Here is a 17,504-nt window from a genome sequence, read left to right on the forward strand (position 1 = left end):
ACAACTCCTCCCCCCAAGACCGAGTGAATAATCTAGAATGTGAAGATAAGGGGGGAGGTGAGATAAAATGCTTGTTTTTTTCATTGATTATGATTTGCATGGTCATTAAATGAGAGGGAGGGGGCAGAGATTTCAATAAATTAACGCTAAATAAGAAAATAATAATAAAAAGTAAAGGTTTATATAGTGGTGCTTGCGAATTCTGATTATTTCTACGGTATGATTTTAAAAAACACTTCCTGTTGGATTTCTCCTTTGTCTTTTCTGCCCTCTGCTGGTGAATATTTTTAATTGCCACAAGTCAGATTACCAAAACTACTTCTGCCATTTTTGCCCTTAGTTCAGCTAAATAAAGCAAATTTAAAGTCGCAAATATTACATTAACTTTCAAAAAATGACAGTTTTTAAGTTTTGATAATTGATATTTTTTAAAGAAGTGCAATTTTAGTACTATTTTTAGGTTTAAAGTTCAGAAAATTTGTATTAAACAGTTTTTTATCTAATGATAAAATATCTACATCTCATAAATGTTGATGTTATTTTTAGTATCATTGTGCAGTGCTATAACATAATAAATGTAGATTTATATTGGTCTTGTGTAACATTCAGATTTTAAGAGCAATTGACTTTGTAAAGCACTTCTCAAATTTCTGAACTCCTATTTAAGCTTCAGCTTGAGTTAATTACAAAAAGTAAATATTTTCAGTAACAGCTCTTAGGTTTTCTGCCCATATTTGCTATTGAGAAAGAATTTTAAACAGATCACTATTTGCTGAAACAAACATTCAGCTCTGTAGTTCTCATACAAGTAAAAAATTACTGAAATAAAACACTGTTAAAGGTGTGCTTTACATTTTCTTTAATGGCAAATCAAAAAGGATAAAAAATATCCAGTGATAAAATTATTCGTTACAAATAAAAGCATTTTGAACCCCCGAGCCACATACTGTAAAGCATAAACAATACATGAATGCTCTATCATTTCCCCCCTAAAGGAAGAAGAAAGTAAACAGGCTTTTTGCATACAAAAAACATCACAGAGATGACACATCTCTAAGTTTAAACCACCGGTCTGTGTCTGAAACCTACAGAAAAAACGCAGCTCTGACATATTTCCCAACTTTGTAACCTCAAGTCATTTTTTTTTCCCCACTCCAGCATCAAACAATATCCCAGTGATCAGTCTGAGCCGTGGAACTACTCGTTTCCAGGGAGCAAACAGCTTGGAATCAAAACGTAGGTCAATGTACAGAGCAGAAATTAAACAATAGTAATGATACTGAAGTTTCTTTCTGCCTGGCAAAAACAAAATCATGTATTAAATATGTGATTTTGGTAGAAAATAAATGTTTTGTGTAATCATCAATCAGGCAAGACAGCAGGATATATAATTTAATTACAGAGAGACGGCTGTTTGGCACAAAACAAACAACGTACATAAGGAGCAAAGCAACGTCTTAATGATCAGGCTCACTGATCTGATGAAGGTATTTTTTTTTTCTTCCCTTAAATTTTCATCCCAGGAACGAAAGGATTTGTTACTCCCCACCGTGTCACACCGCTCAGCAGTTTGTAATCAACTGGGATCGTTTGCATGCATCATAACTCCAAACACGCGACTCACATTTTAAGCCTTCAGAAGACTTTCGGTGGATTTTTTTTTTTCTTAACAAGATAGGAATTGAGTTGCCGTGAAATTTTCCCCACGACACAAAATAGGAAATATGCGTTTTAGTCAGAGTTGTCTTTGTTTGCGTACAGCTACGCTCTAGCTTACATCAATGCACCTGAGGTCCGGGTGAGTATCTGACTTCAAAACGTCTGCTGTGAAGCAAAATCAGCCGTGCAAAACTTTTTAAAAGACATTTGATTTTTCCTCCTTCACATCAAACCAGATTTGGTTCTGAAACCCAACGGGAATGAAATCCTGAATTATTTAGGCCAAACCTCGACACAGAATGCCAACGCCACCGTGGCTGGAAATGTTAGCTTGTTAAAAGTGTTGATGGAGATGTGTTGGTCACATGGGGAGGATCTGCTCTAGTGCGTCTCGCGTGTTTTCGCCCAGTTTCTCGGGAAATTTAACAGAGAAGTCCAAGATCATGTCGCCTCGTTTGTCGGGACACTTAGACAGAGGAAGCCCCTCTCCCGCGATGCGCTTCTTCATCCCGGGCTTCACAACTTCCCTGGAGTGAACAGTGATGGTGCGGCCGTCCAGAGTGGGCGCCTTGACTGTGCATCCACACAACGCCTGGAGGCAAACACAGGGAAAATAATAAAGAGTTTATGATAATTTTCTGAACTTTTACTCATAAATCAAAGAAAATGCATCAGATTATTTACCTCTCTGAGGGAGATTTTTGCAGGATAAACTATATCTGACCCGTCTCTCCTGAAGACAGAGTGGGGCTTGTCCTTGACGACAAAAACCACGTCAGCAGGAATGTTGGTCGGAGTCTCGTCGCCCTCCTTGGGGAAAGTGATTTTCGTCCCCTCTTTCCAACCGCGTTTGATATTAACCGTTAAAATCTTGTCTTCTTTGCGCACGGTGCAGCCGTCGGGGTTCACTCTCTTGCGGGAAATCTTCATCTTTTTGGTGCAGCCGGTGAAAACCTCCTCCAGGCTCACGTTCAACTCGTGCACCACGGGCGGGTCCTGCCTCTTATCGTGGGGCCTGTGCAGACCGCCGGGCTGGGTTTTGAAGGACCTGTGGAAGCCGCCCATTCCTCCCATGCCGAACGGGGAGAAAGGGTCGTCGATGTCGCCGTCAATGGACGACGAGAAGAAGTGATCGAAGGGGCTGCGGCCGCCGAAGAACTCCGCAAATATGGCGTGGGGATCTCCATTGAAGGTGTAGTTGAAGGTGGGGCCGCAGTGGTCTCTGCCGTCTCCTGGACCCTTTAACCCTGTTCAGGAGAAAGGCAACAAAGATCCGGTTAAAGCTTTTGCACGTTAATATCAATGGAAAGAAGACATGACAAAAAATAAATAAATAATATCTGCCTCGGAATGATTCAAAAATCTTCATTTAATTTCTTTACAATTTTGACAAATAAACTATCAAGAAAATAGAATCAAGTGATGGTTGAATCTACACTTACATAACACATATGCAGCTTCTCAGCTTAAAAATTATAGTTTTGCCAGGGCCTGAGCAAAGTTTCATGAGGCTTTGGGTAGAATTTGAGTAACCACAGCAACACAAATTCATATTTTCTATTATCCACACAACTTATCGTCTGACTTGTTCATTTTAAGCGTAATTCGGTTTGGATGGAGTCAGGAAGGTGTGGACGAGTCGAATTAGTTGTTTTTACAAGGAACTAATGTTAATTTGCAAACATTTGCTGTAATGTTTTTTTATTTTAGTTTTGGGTTCCAGGTTTTCTCTATTTTTGGATAATGTGGTTCCCTACAGAATCTTTAGTGATGTTAGTGACTTTGTTTCTCACTTGTACTTGATTGAGGCAATTTGTTACTTTTAGAGATCTTTCAGGACAGCTTATGCTTAAAAAGTAAAGTTCGTAACCAGGCCTGTTTGTGGCTACAGAACTCAGCTTGGTAAAAAAAAAAAAAAAAAAAAAAAAATGGTTGATCACAATTAAACCATTCACTCATTTTATGCACATAAGACCTTGTTGATTTAAATAATCTGAAATAAAATGTGAAAACTATATTTTGCTCAGTTTAACTTTGATATTTGTTTCAATTATGTAAATCAAAGTGACGAATTAGCATTTAGCTATGTGGTGCATGCTCATCGGTATGCACTGGCCTACTCAAAAAACACCAATTTAATTCAACAATGCCAAAAAAGCAGAAGCTGAAGGGGGTGCATACTTTTCCCACAGTTATTTAATTGACAACTGTTTATCTCACTATAGCTTTTAGAACAAGCTCTACTAGAGACATAGCGCCCTCTAGTGTCTCAATAGCCGAGGGTTACATAATCCTGGCCCTAAAGTCGCTTATACATCGGACCAGCTCCGGTTCCAAAAATCTAAGCATGTTCATCTGTGCACCAATACCACTAAAACAAAAACTAAGCATCAACATATAAACCTGTGTGTTTTCTACTTGCTAATCCAGAACTGTAATGTGAGACAGCAGAATGGGTGAAGGGAACAGAGCCTTTGGTTTCTAGCAGGTTCTCCAGCTGCATCCATTGTGCACGGACCTTTATATAGCGTGACAGCTGATGCAGAAAGATGCAGGAAATCTCACTCTATTGCAAATAACACACCGATTGCAAGTATGCATTAAAATATCCGAGGACGAAATTATGCTAGCATTAGGGTAAAGTGGTGAAAACTAGAAAGCAGCATGCAACTTGTGTGAGAGAGTTCAAGTACCTTCTTCTCCTAAACGATCGTAAATGTCTCTTTTCTTGGCGTCACTGAGGACATCATAAGCTTCAGCAACCTCCTTGAATTTGTCTTCGGCTCCGGGCGATTTGTTTTTGTCCGGATGGAAGCGCAGAGCCTTCTTTCTGTACGCCTTTTTGATCTCGTCGTCGGACGCACCTCTGGCTATTCCCAGCACATTGTAATAATCTTTACCCATCACACTGAACGGTCAGCTCCAGATTCCCCCACCTCCGTTATGAAAGCACAGCCATCGGGGACATCCAGGCGTTCATGTGTGCGGCTACTCAACTTGCTTTGCCCACGCCGCAGCTGGTGTCACCTCCGGCGGGCGAAAAACTCTCAGTGTGGCCGTGACAGTCCGAGGAAAACTTTCGGTTTTGCGCGGAAAAGCCGACGAAAAAGGTTCCGCTAATTTATCTTGCTTTTTTAATTAATGAAAAAAGTGAAGAACAAAGTGTACTTAGAGATGAGATGCCGCTGCGCTGAACAGAAGCCGGGCACAGAAACTTCTGGAAGAAGCTGACGAATGTAGGTCGAGAGGATTCCCTCCAAACAACTTCCGGTTTCACCTGACCTAGTTACAGGTGCGACGGTGGACTTTGTTGTTTTTAAACTGAACTAGGCAACCAACCGAACTCCCATGAATGAAACTAGTATGTTATGTTTTGAAATTTGGAAATGACCTTTTGTTTAATCCTTGTTGTCCATTAAGAACAGAGACGCGTCTGCTGACGAGGAGTTCCGCTTTCGTGCCTTTCAAAATAAATCAACGCTGTTTAGGAATACGTTATTAGATATTTAGACGTTCGTTCCTCAAGCGCAAAAAATGTAACTTATACGATTTCTTCTTCAAGGAATATCCAAGAAATTTTCACTAAAATTATATTTTTACAATATATCTGTCAAAATGTATTCTGAAGGTTTGTTTCAAATCCTCAAAAAAAGAGAAAGAAATCTGAGAATAGATAGAAAATGCATAATCAGAAAAAAATCCCTGACCTTGGTTACTGTCCATTGTTAAATCATTATTTGACAGTGATGACCAGGTTTTTGTTGTTGTTGTTGTTGTTGTTGTTGTTGTTGTTGTTGTTGTTGTTGTTGTTGTTGTTGTTGTTGTTGTTGTTGTTGTTGTTGTTGTTGTTGTTACAGTTTCTGAAAGCTGAAGCACTGAGGCACAGAAAATAATCCACCCCTCATGGAGAAAACATGGAACAGTGGTGAACTTTCCCAGGAGAGATTGGCTGACTACCACTGAGCACGCTGTTATTATTTCAAGAGCAGATCAAGGAATCATGCAGGATATCACAAAAGAACCCAGAACAGCATCTACAGCATCACAGCCCTCACTTGCCTCAGTGAAGGTGCTCTTAATGCAATAATAACAACAAAATAGGAAAAAACATTGTATCCATGAAAAAGTTCCAAAACAAGAAGACGTGAGACTTTTTTGTTTCTTCAGGTCGTCTGCAACTTGCCATGATTGATGGTATCTGAATTCTGCACACTGCAAGAAAATCCTGAAGGAGAGTGTCAGGCGATCAGTTTGTGACGACACCAGCCAGTCCACCTCTGAGTACCTCTAATGCAGTAGCGAAGTGACTGCATCAGAATGGACTAGACAAATACCACAGAGAGGCTGCGTCACGCCCTAAAACAGGCTATTCATGCTCAGACATTTTTTTACATGTCTAAAATAAAACAACTTTGTGAAGAACAACAGACCAAAATTCCTCCACAACAATGTTAAATGTCAATTGTTAGTTTTCAAAAACACTTGGAATCATCACAGGTGGAACAAGCCTTTATTGTGTTTAGTGGTCAGTTTTTTTGTTGTTGTTGTTTTCATAGATTCAGGTTGATTTGGATAGCTTTCCCATTCATGAAAAAATTCACCATTTGAAAACTTAAGTTGTCACTTGCTTAGGTTATCCAGATGATATGAAACATTTTTTGTCACATTTTAAGTGTGACAAAAAATATAATACGAGAGCAAAGATATTGTTTAGATGAAAAAGAAGGAGCTGAAACTGTAAGTAAAGAGAGAAAAAAAAAACACTAAAAGCTTTTCATAGAATTCAAGAGGGAAGAGTATCTGTCAAGCTGTCAACCAAATGCATTTCATGGATTGAATACCGGGAAGTCTGACCACCTCAAACGGGAGAGTTGGCAGCTTGACCGTCCAGAGCATCCAGCTGAGGTGCATGTTGCCACAATGCCAAGAACAGACGTCACCAATGACCTTACTGAAGCAATTGTTGCTGCCCGTCAATCTGGGAACCGTTGTCAGGCACTTTCCAAACAGTCAGGGATATTCTACAGTGATTATCCACAAGCTGAAAATATTTAAGACAGATGTTTGTCTTCCTGGGCGTAGATGCAATGCTTCAGGGAAAATGCAATATTTCTCAGAATTCAAACAGGCCTCTGAGTGATAAATGTAACTCTCTACAGACTTACTGAGAATGCAAAGATTTGGCAATTTATCATTATATTCTATTCTGTGTAATTAAGTCAAGCCCATGCTAAGATTGCAGTGCTATCCAGTGTGTCCTTTCATTTTATGCGTGCCAACTGTCCTGTAATACACAATTTTATACAAGTTTAACAGTCAACACTGTGACATGCAGAAAAATACCTCAAACTTTGGCCCCGTTTTCAAGGTGTGCATGTTGTAGTACTTGACAAGATCCTGTCAACCTTGTTAAAATTTAACATAAAAAAATGTATGGCTTGTGGTTCTTTGCAAATTCTGGATGTCTCTCTGCTTCAACACACCTGAATCAAACTATGAGGTCATAGCAGGAATGGAGAATGTGACTGAAGATGGAGGAAGTAATTTAGCCTTTTGATTCAGTCACACGTGTCACAGCAGAGACTCTTGTATGAACTTGCCAAGAGGGAACTTATTGTTGTGTACAATATGAACCTATTCAGAGTCTTACAACCCTGACATCACACTACCTTCGATTGTAATGTGTCACCATGACCTCTCCCCTTTAAAGTTTTCTTAAGCTGGGAAAATAACAAAATGTCTTGATTTTTAAAGAGGTGGTATTATGTATTTCTGTCAGGTTTAAACCCCTAACATTAGTAAAACACTACCTGGAAAGAAAGACAGAACACATCAGTTAAGTTTTACTCGCGAGGAGAGTGCCCCAGAGACGTACATCAGTTACAATCTCCAACACACTCTGAGTACGTCTTGGCTCTCAACGCCTGTTATTTCCTTAGGTCACCCTGGTTACACAAGGACACTGTAGCTCTAAAAAGGCGTTGGGTAAACAATTCATCACACAGCTACAGTGCCAGTTCTCAATTCCCAACTAAGTGTTAGATACAAATACAAATACAAATACAAAGACCAGGAGAATACAATGCCCCTGGGATCGATTTGTGTTTCTTTTATCTTTGAAGCGATGATTCTGTCACCTCGGATGGCCAGGGCAACATCCAGTCTGATAGGAAGAATGGGTCGTTTGCATACAACCCAAAGTCTCAGGAAATGAACTTTATGATCGCAGAGACAACAAACAAACTATAACCTCAGGAGATGCAAAGACAGTACTTTGATAATGTATATTGTGATTGCCTCTCCTTCTATGTAACACAATTATCTTGTAGGTGATAATCTTGTTCCAGACATCAAACAGAATAAGTAGTCAATCTTCACAGTAACAGTTTTACAGCATTCCAACATACATAGTAAGAAAAACAATACATGGGATAACTTACATACAATTATTCCAACAATTTCTCAGGAACACAATAAAGTAATGAGGTTCCCTTCAGGTATTATAAAAATGCTGTTTATGTCAAAGCTGACTTACTGTAAAGAAAGTTGACTTTGCATTTTGACGTCTTGATATTGGGCCTCCATCTCCACCGATGGCACTTCATCACAACAATGCCACTCCCTTTCACCACTGTATTTATGAGTTTAGGACTTAGACATACTTCTCAGCAGACACATAGTTCCACCAGGTGTTTGCTAACTTCTGCTGCTGCTAGTCTAGAGGAGCTGAGTGCGGTGGTTGCCACAAGAGAGTCAAGGATTCCTTAAAGGTGTGTAAAAGAATCAAAGCAACACTCCAGGTGGGTTTTTGGAGAGGAAATAACATTATAAAACGATATTAAGCCCAGAAAAGTCAATTTTACATAAGACCACAGATTTAGAAACCTTAAAGATCGTCACTCCATTGCACTCAGTGCGTGGCCAATTTAAGATTCATGTTTAAAGAGAATAATGAAAACCGCTTTTATTTAGCTTTTTTTCTCAGAAAGTGTTCAAGTTTCCTTTTGTTTAAAACAAACCTATAACCTATAACTCAAGCTTGTGTGCTTCACTACAGAAATCAAGAATAACAAAAAAAAAAAACAATTAAACCCCTTTAATTAGCACTCTGCATTTTCAACTTTCATTTACCAAGTCCACAAAAATGTATCATATTTATCCAGTTTTCAGAATTCTTGCTTCTTTTGGTCTTTGCCGACCATTAAGCGTGACACAGGAATGTTTTTAATCAGGGCCTCAACGAGAACGTCTGTTGTTTACTGCCTGGTTGTACAGCTCGAACCTGTTATAAATAGAGAGTAGAATACAGTTATGCAGCTGGCTATGTGAGCTGATGCGCTGACCCTGTGTGATGAAAGGTATCTCTGATCTCTTCCCAATCAGCATTTTCTTCCCTCTCCTCCCACCACAAAGCTTTCAGAGATGATTTAACACAGAGCTCCAGAGATGAACATGTTGTCTTTGTTCCAGAGTTTCAGAAGAAGAGATTGCCAGCTCCATGGGTGGTCTCAGGGTAGTGGGCTGGGGCACCATGTGTTGGCAGATGGAGATTTTGCAACCAAGTGTGCAGCAAAACAGACAGGATATGTGTTTTGTTTTACAAGTCTAATGAGGGCGTATTGCATGTGTCACTGAGTGGAGCTTCATACGGCTTCCTGAGGTTACCAAGCTGGTGCTGAGCGAATTGGGCGACTTATATTTAGCCTTGCAAATGGTGCGCTATGGATTATGTCTTGGGGCTCTCCAGTTTCGTCTTCGGTGCGTTTTGTTTCATGCAACGACTGTGGATGTCCATGAGGTTGCTGTTCAGGTACTGAGCAGGTCTGTCTCATAGTCTCAAACCAGCTCTTCTTTTTCATTTAAACTCCATCTCCTCTCTGAACCCTGGAAGAGGCTTTTTTTATGTCTTTTCTGAAATATCAGCAGTTTGGATCCTAAGATTTTGCAAGACAAACTGTAGGTGTATCCTGGGAACTTTTACTTTTAGTGTAACTAGGACATCACAGTTTACTTCACTGTATTTTATTTAATTTTTTTAAAGTTTTGGCTCAAACACCATCATATCATGGATATTCTAGCCTTAGAAGCAAAAAGCCAAAATGGAGCAGAAGCTGAAAAGAAGCCTACACCCAAGCCAAAGCCAAAAGCGCCCAAGAAGACTAAAAGGATTGTTTACTTTGAGGTGGAGATCTTGGATTTTAAGACTAAAGAGAAGTTGCTGTTGCTGGACAAGGTGAGTCTCATGTTCTGCGTTGTTAATAAGTTTAGGGATATTCTGATTCTCATCGCAGGTACAAATCTTTTCAGGTCAGATGTTTTGAATTAAATTGAAAAATATGAAGCACATGTGTCATTTTACAAATGAATCCCGAATAATCCACTCGTTACCTGACTTTGTCATTATCAGTTACGTGTCTATTGAGCAAGCGTTGCATTTAAGAGGTGAGAATTCCCTTTTCATCCCTGAAGAATGATCTATTCCAGCTACAACACATGCTTGTGCTGCATGTCATGAAGATAGACAGACATGATAAGCCGCTTGCATAAACATACTGTGGGGTACTGATAATGAAAAAAGCACACAGGTATAAAACAAGTGTTATTTATGTTGAATTTTAAAGGCACGGTGTGACAGTGATCATGCATGCATGTTCTTTATCTTCACACTCTAGGTGGAACCAACAGCCACAGTTTTGGATATTAAATCCTTGTTTCACAAATCATGTAAGTTCATCATTCAGAGTGCTGGTTTTCGGAAATTATGCTCATAACCAAATTGATGTACAAACATTTTAAAAAATACATATTTATTTAAATATTTAGAATACCAAGAGCGAAGCCCATACTGTGTTTTTTTATTTCTCAGATCCAAAGTGGTATCCAGCCAGACAGTCTCTGCGTTTGGATCCAAGTACATCTGCATGCTTTTCATCCTGCTCTCTCACGTATGCAGAGTCACTGGTTAGAGAGTATTTGGATAATATAATGATATATTGTCTGATTATCAATTATTTTAGAGGCCAAGTGTCTGAGGGACGAGGAAGTTCTCCAAACGCTACCTGTGGGAACCACAGCCAGCTTTTATTTCAGTGACCTGGGACCCCAGCTCACATGGGGAACAGTAAGGCCACACAAATACACTCAACGTTTTTGTCTATTTCATGGGGAAATGGTAATCAATCGTTATTTGGCTAAAAGTTTAAACTTGTTTTTACTTGACTAAAAGAGCTTTTCTTCACTTAATGTGGTAAATTAGATTTGTTTTTCAAGTGTGCGAGATCTTCTAATCTGTTTCTCAATAGCTTTTTTATTGACATGTGTGCCTATTGAAGTCTTGCACATAAATAAAAGGCAAAACCTAAAGAGAGAGATTTTCACCTCATTTTTCAAAGCGTTGAATCCGCTTCAGTAGTCCCCTAACATTCATGTGCTTTAAATATAAACCGACACCCTCAGTACCTCCTGTGCATAAATACCAGTCTGCAGTGACAGATAGAGGTGATTTGCTGTCGTTCACGCTCCCTCCCACCCGCTGCACTGCGTGTCCTCTCCAGCAGGACATATAATCTCATGGCCTCATTTCTGCCGAAGGTGTTTATCCCTCTGACCTCTCACTTGCCTTTTACTGTGCCTCATTATTCACCATTACCTACACTGTTCTTTCATCCGACTCAACCTCCGACACCTTCATAGGTGACGTTGTAGGTGGAGAATCACGACTTGCCCGAGCCGAAACCACCAGGTGCTACCGGTCAGGCAACTTGAGCTCAGGCTCCTCCTGGAGGTGCTGACACAGGAATCTGTTTTCACTGTCAGCTGAGACGCTCCGCTTGATCGTATAAGTGTTACAAGTTGTAAGATTTGCCTTATAGGTGTATTATTTTATATTAAATGTGACAGCTCGGAGAAAGTAGGGCAACTGCTTCTGCGCTGAGGTGTCACGGTAAAATGAGCTCCTGGAGAAGCCAAGGCCTTTACTGGTGTCAGTTACACCAGTTAGGTCTCCTTTTGGCAGATATTTTACACCGCCAACATTCCCTTCAGATATCCGGTATTTAAAGTTTCCTGGTGACTAAGTTTCATACAGTATGCTGTGCAGGTTTACTGTTAGAGTCATGGGAGTCAGATGGCTGTGAACAGAGGTGGAGTTTTGAATCTTTTCAACCATTTTGGTGTTAATTTGGTCGAATGTTTTTGATCGAAGAAAAAGATTCAGCAATTACCTATTTTCATTTTAGCAGTGCAGTTTGATTTAAAATGTTCTTATATTTTAAAGCAGTCACTATGTGATAGACTCTAACTATATTCCCACTTTGACCATATTTAAGGTCTTATACCATGCTTCAAACCTACCTGGAGGTTTATGTCTGAAAAGCATCTAACCCAAAAAAATTATGCCTGTTAAAATTTCTGTAGCTTTTAGCAAACTATATGTTTATGTTTGTGATAGTGCAGAAGAGGTTTTTTGAGGTTCCTCCCAGAAATCCTGGTTTTCTCCATTGATATTATCTAGTGGTTGTGATTCAGACACAGTGATCCCAAAATGCTACTTTGTACTACAGTGAACTTTGAATATTCTTTTCATATCCCTTATTATTGCCCTCACTGTGCCAGTTAGAAAGGTAAATATGGGTACTCATTCAGCCTAATGACCTGAAATAGACCTTGTTTAAACAGAAAGATATGAATTATTAATTAGCAGTTCCTGGAAATTATGAACAGCTTAAAAAGTCAAGTATATAAAAAAATAATAATAATTAAACTCTATTTAAATATTTTTAGAGGAACTATTTCCTAGCAGATGTTTTTTTTTCTACTGAATAACTGGGCTAAAACTTTTGTTCTGTGTTATGCTCCTGCAATAAAAATAAATATACACACATTTTCCCCCATTTGCACCAATAAATGTAGCCAGCACTATTTGTGTATAATAAACTGGTTGTAATTTCTCGTTTCAGGTGTTTTTAGCCGAATGCATTGGTCCGTTGATTCTTTACCTAATGTTCTACTTCCGCCTTCCCTTCATTTACTCTCCAAAGTATGATTTCACCAGCAGCAAGCACTGGGTTGTGCAGTAAGTTTCAATTAGTCAATTTTTTCCAGTGTCTTAATCTTTTGCTCAAACATGACTCAGGTGCCAGAATGATGTTTAGTCCTGATTTAAAAGTTTGAATCATGACCAAAATACACATGTGTTTATATGTATGTGTGTTCTGTTGCAGCTTGGCTTGCTTATGTCACTCCTTCCACTACATCAAGAGGGTTTTGGAGACTCTGTTTGTCCATCGTATCTCCCATGGGACCATGCCTCTCAGAAACATATTTAAGGTGAAGTTATTTGAAGCTATTTTAAGTGAGCTCACAGCTTAACTCAGACTGTTTTACTTCTTTTCTGTTTTCTCATGACCAGAGTTACATTTTCAATTTTATGACCTATGAAGGCCCTCAAGTTACTTTTATCTGCAATCTTGAAATTGCAGCTTATATTATATCAAGGATAATTGTCTTTTCAATTGGATGAGTTGGGTCAAACTTTCTGGGTTTTCTTCCACAAGCCTCTGACAGGCTAATTATTAACAGCCCCACCTTAAACACACTGCCATCTTGTTTGACACAAATGGAAAGTCAAAAGAAATCAGCCAAGATATCAGGAAGAAAATTGTGGAAATGCACGAGTCTGAACGGACCCGGGTTTAGATTGGGTGCTCACATGTCACTGACCTTTATGGTATTCACAGAAAGGTCTTCTCCTCATGCTGTTTACTTGAAGAGTCACAATAATTGCAATGTCTTTCTTTGAAAGCAAATTCAAAAGGTCCCTTGTTGTGGAGTCGTTTCAGCTTTACTCAGTTATTATATTTGGGTATATTTCATTCTCTTTCTTCTTGGCTTTATGGTCTGCATTTATTGTGTTATTAAAAAATGTCTTTTTATGAAATGGACTCTATAAATAAAGCTCTCTTTCTCTTCCAGAACTGTGGCTATTACTGGTGCTCTGCGGCTTGGATGGCATATTACATCAACCATCCACTCTACACTACACCCTGTAAGACCTCACCACTGCAATATTTGCTTTTCCACATCAAGCAGAGTTGATATCGTTGGTCTTTTCTCTTTAAAACGCTTCCAGATTATGGGCAGCAGCAGGTGAATGCTGGCCTTTACATTTTCCTGGTAAGTTTTGGTTTTGATACCCTGCAAATGTTAAATCAATTGAACTGGTGCTTTATTTTATTCTTATCATTTGATTTCTTTATGACTGAAGTTCTGCCAGGTAGGAAATTTTTCAATCCACATTGCACTGCGTAACCTCAAAGCTCAAGGTAATCACTTTTTTGTGTGTAAATATTTATCAATACCCCTTTCTTTATTCTGTTTATTTTGTTTTTTCTCAAACTAATCAGAAGTTTTCTCATTATTTCAGGTTCAAAAGTCAAGAAAATACCTTATCCAACAAAAAATCCCTTCACATGGATTTTTTGGCTAGTCTCTTGTCCCAACTACACATATGAGGTAAGGAGCAACATATACCAATATTTTTACGTTGTCACTTTAAGAAATATGCTTTATTTCAGAGAATTTACATTGAGTGGAAAATGTTTTTATAGGCAGTTGAATATTAAAGATGTGGGGAATAATCTTAAGAACAATTTATTTCACTTCAAGTGCTTTAAAATGAGCTAGTTAGTAAATTTTAACACAAAAGTGAATGAGATATTTCCATGTGCCTTAATCTGTGCAAACAATGTGTGCTACTGCTGCCACCTACTGGTAAAACGCACATTATGCTCTGTTGGTGCTGAACCATTTGTGTGTGTAAAACTCTCACTCACAGCTGGGATCCTGGATTGGCTTCACGGTGATGACCCAGTGCGTGCCCGTGGCGTTCTTCACCATCGTGGCCTTCGTCCAGATGACTGTGTGGGCGAAAGGAAAACATCGCAGCTATTTAAAGGAGTTTAGAGATTATCCCACCCTCCGCTCTTCCATACTGCCCTTCATCCTGTAATAGAGTCTGGGGAGGAGAACCGTCATTCCTGCGCACATCCATGAGGTTAGGGGTGAACAGGTGCATCTCCATAAAACAGAATACCACAAAAGAGCTTATGTGTTTCAGAAATCCAATCCAAACAGACAAATGTAAATTCATACAACTCTGACTGTGGACTTGAAAAAACTGTGGACCAATATCAGCAGATGAAGATACGGTTCTCCAAATCACTTAGTGTGAAAACTTCACATTGGACCTTGAATGGCTCAAGAGTGGCTTAACATAACTAATTCAGCAACTCTAACTCATGTTCATGAGAGGTCTGTGCGTGGCACTGACTCCAGCTGCAGTAAATCTCCCCTATGCCCTTAAACAGTCAAAAAAATTATTAATCAAAACTACCACTATCATTGTTTGTGCACATTTTTCCACCACACTTTTTCCTTTCGTTCAACTTTCCCACTATATGTTTGGATAGAGCACGTTGAATGGCCAGCTTCTTTTGCTTACCCTCCAGTGATCATCAATTCATTGTGTTTTAAATGGCTGAGGCAGTGAAGTTTGGGTTTTCATACAATATGAGTTAAAATAATACATACATTTATCTGTGACAAATTATGTATGACATTTAATTTTACTTTTTGAAAGCATTTGACAAACTACACCATGTTCCAAATTATTATGCAAATTGGATTTAAGTGTCATAAAGATGAAATTTTTTGTTGTGCTATTGAATTTATAAATGGTATTGTGTGTCAGGGCCACTGTATGAATCACTATAATTAATTTCAGAGAGCTGGGTTGATTGGTTTGTCTGGTCAGCTCAATTAAAGGAAATCTACCTAAGAAGGATGTTCCACATTATTAAGCAAGCCACAGTTTGTAAGCAATATGGGAAGGAGAAAGGATCGCTCTGCAAATGAAAATCATCAAATAGTGCAGTGCTGTATGACAAAATATGAAAACATTAGATATTTAACAAAAACTGAAGCGTTATCATACTGTGAAGAGATTTGTGGCTGATTCAGAACAAAGATGAGTTTGTACAGATAAAGGCTTAATGATGAAGGTTTCTGTAAGACAAATTCATCGGATTAAGAGAGCAGCTGTTAAAATGCCCTTACAAAGCAGCAAACAGTTATTTGAAGCTGCTGGTGCCTCTGAAACCTCAAGGTGGAGGATCCTCCAGAGGCTGGCGGTGCATTAACCTACTGTTCTGCCATCCCTAACCAGTGGTCACAAGCAGAAACGGTGGCAGTAGGCCACGCTGTGCAGGAAGATTAATTTTCAAACAGACTTGTTCACTGATGACTGCTGTATAACCCTGGACAGTCCAGATGGACGCAGTAGTGGATTAGTGGTGGATGGCCACTACATCTCAACATGGCTGTGACATCAGCAAGGAGGTGGTGGTGTCATTCTTTTGGGCTGAAATTATGGACAGAGAGCTGGTCGGCCCCTTCAGAGTCCCTGAAGGCGTGAAAATGACCTCAGCAAAGTATATGGACTTTCTGACTGATCACTTTCTTTCAAGTAGCAAAATCATCTTCATGCATGACAATGCACCATCCCATGCTGCAATGAATACCACTGTGTCATTGGCTGCTTTGGGCATAAAAGGGGAAAAACTCATGGTGTGGTCACCATCCTCCTTTGACCTCAACCCTAACCCCACCCCTGACCTTTGGAATATCCTCAAGCAGAAGATCTGAGGGTGGAATGCAGTTCATATCAAAACAGCAGCTCTGGGAAGTTATTCTGCAAAGAAATTCAAGCAGAAACTATCCACAAACTCACAAGTTCAATGATGCAAGAATTGTGCGGGTGATATCAAAGAAGGGGTCCGATGTCTACATGTAACTCAGCTGGTTAAAATGTTTTTGATTGAAATAACTTTTGATTTTAGTACATGTGATCACTTAATGCTGCACATTGAAAGAATGACCGTTTCCAGTTCTTTATAATCCATAAAATGTTCAGAAAATCTGCTGTGCAAAATAATTTGGAACAGTGCATTTTGAGTGTTTTTTATTTTTGAAAAAAATACTGTTCTCATGGGGAGCTTTGTTCAGTAAAATTTGATCTACACTGTAATAGTTCATGACTTGAAAATTATACTGACCATTTGCATTGACCTTTTAAGAAAATCTGAGAAAATATCACTTGCATAATAATTTGGAACACGGTGTAAACTTTTTAATGGCGTTCTAATTCAAGGAGATGCACTGTAAATGGATTTTGTTCTTTTTTTTTTTTTTTTTTTTATCCGGCTGTTGGACTTTTATGGGCAAATAAAAGGCAGCAAATTGCAGTAAAGTCTTATCATAAAGTGTGTAATTTAGTGAAATGTCTCATTTTGTATTTTGCTACTTTAAGTTTTAAGACACCCATTACAAATTGCTCCAAATATATTTATGTTTATACAAAGAGAGAGATGTGTGGAAAACAGTGACCCCTTCTTGATTTTAAATTTTGAGTGTTTATTACACTGTTTCATGTTCTGAAAACACTGAGCATCAAAAAGGAAAGACAGGACGGAGGCAAGCACTTTTTCATATTACTGCATAAATAAATAAATTAAAAAAAACATTGGACACTTATCCTTAAGATAGGAAAAGAAGTGGCTAATTGTGTTAGTTTAACTGCTGGCAGCCTGGAGCTGCTATCACGACAAAATGTTAGACTGATACTCCCGTGATGCAAACTTTACAAGATTTTTCAGAAAAAAAAATTAGCCGAAATTTGTTTCAGCTAAATGTTTTCAAAGTTTGGAATATTTTCCTCATTCATGCAATGAAACTGCTTGTTTTCCCCAGAGAGGTTCTAAGTGAATAAACAATCAAAAAATCAACCA

General features: G+C 38.9%; 2 protein-coding genes across 2 annotated transcripts; one reads left to right on the plus strand and one right to left on the minus strand.

Annotated features, from left to right (window-relative positions):
* Positions 1–842: 842 nt before the first annotated feature.
* dnajb1a (DnaJ heat shock protein family (Hsp40) member B1a) lies at positions 843–5,193 on the minus strand. The gene is made up of 3 exons (XM_055035080.1): positions 4,353–5,193; positions 2,344–2,906; positions 843–2,251 (listed from the first exon to the last, which is right to left on the minus strand). The coding sequence occupies exons 1-3, from the start codon at positions 4,561–4,563 to the stop codon at positions 2,021–2,023; spliced, it is 1,005 nt and encodes a 334-aa protein (XP_054891055.1). The 5' UTR covers positions 4,564–5,193; the 3' UTR covers positions 843–2,020.
* Positions 5,194–9,157: 3,964 nt separating this feature from the next.
* On the plus strand, positions 9,158–17,501 carry tecra (trans-2,3-enoyl-CoA reductase a). The gene is made up of 11 exons (XM_055035078.1): positions 9,158–9,892; positions 10,332–10,383; positions 10,526–10,570; positions 10,677–10,780; positions 12,618–12,733; positions 12,882–12,987; positions 13,633–13,705; positions 13,790–13,833; positions 13,925–13,982; positions 14,084–14,172; positions 14,495–17,501. The coding sequence occupies exons 1-11, from the start codon at positions 9,725–9,727 to the stop codon at positions 14,666–14,668; spliced, it is 1,029 nt and encodes a 342-aa protein (XP_054891053.1). The 5' UTR covers positions 9,158–9,724; the 3' UTR covers positions 14,669–17,501.
* The last annotated feature ends 3 nt before the right edge of the window (positions 17,502–17,504 follow it).

This window comes from Poeciliopsis prolifica, unplaced genomic scaffold (genome assembly GCF_027474105.1).
Source record: "Poeciliopsis prolifica strain line A6 unplaced genomic scaffold, Auburn_PproV2 SCAFFOLD010, whole genome shotgun sequence".
Lineage (NCBI taxonomy): Eukaryota > Metazoa > Chordata > Actinopteri > Cyprinodontiformes > Poeciliidae > Poeciliopsis > Poeciliopsis prolifica.

Coding starts and splice junctions, on each gene's coding strand:
- tecra (XM_055035078.1), top strand. CDS start 9,725: ATGGATATTCTAGCCTTAGAAGCAAAAAGCCAAAATGGAGCAGAAGCT. Junction 9,893..10,331: donor AGTTGCTGTTGCTGGACAAG/GTGAGTCTCATG, acceptor TTCACACTCTAG/GTGGAACCAACAGCCACAGT. Junction 10,571..10,676: donor GTCTCTGCGTTTGGATCCAA/GTACATCTGCAT, acceptor CAATTATTTTAG/AGGCCAAGTGTCTGAGGGAC.
- dnajb1a (XM_055035080.1), bottom strand. CDS start 4,563: ATGGGTAAAGATTATTACAATGTGCTGGGAATAGCCAGAGGTGCGTCC. Junction 2,907..4,352: donor CGATCGTTTAGGAGAAGAAG/GTACTTGAACTC, acceptor TCTCCTGAACAG/GGTTAAAGGGTCCAGGAGAC. Junction 2,252..2,343: donor CAAAAATCTCCCTCAGAGAG/GTAAATAATCTG, acceptor GTTTGCCTCCAG/GCGTTGTGTGGATGCACAGT.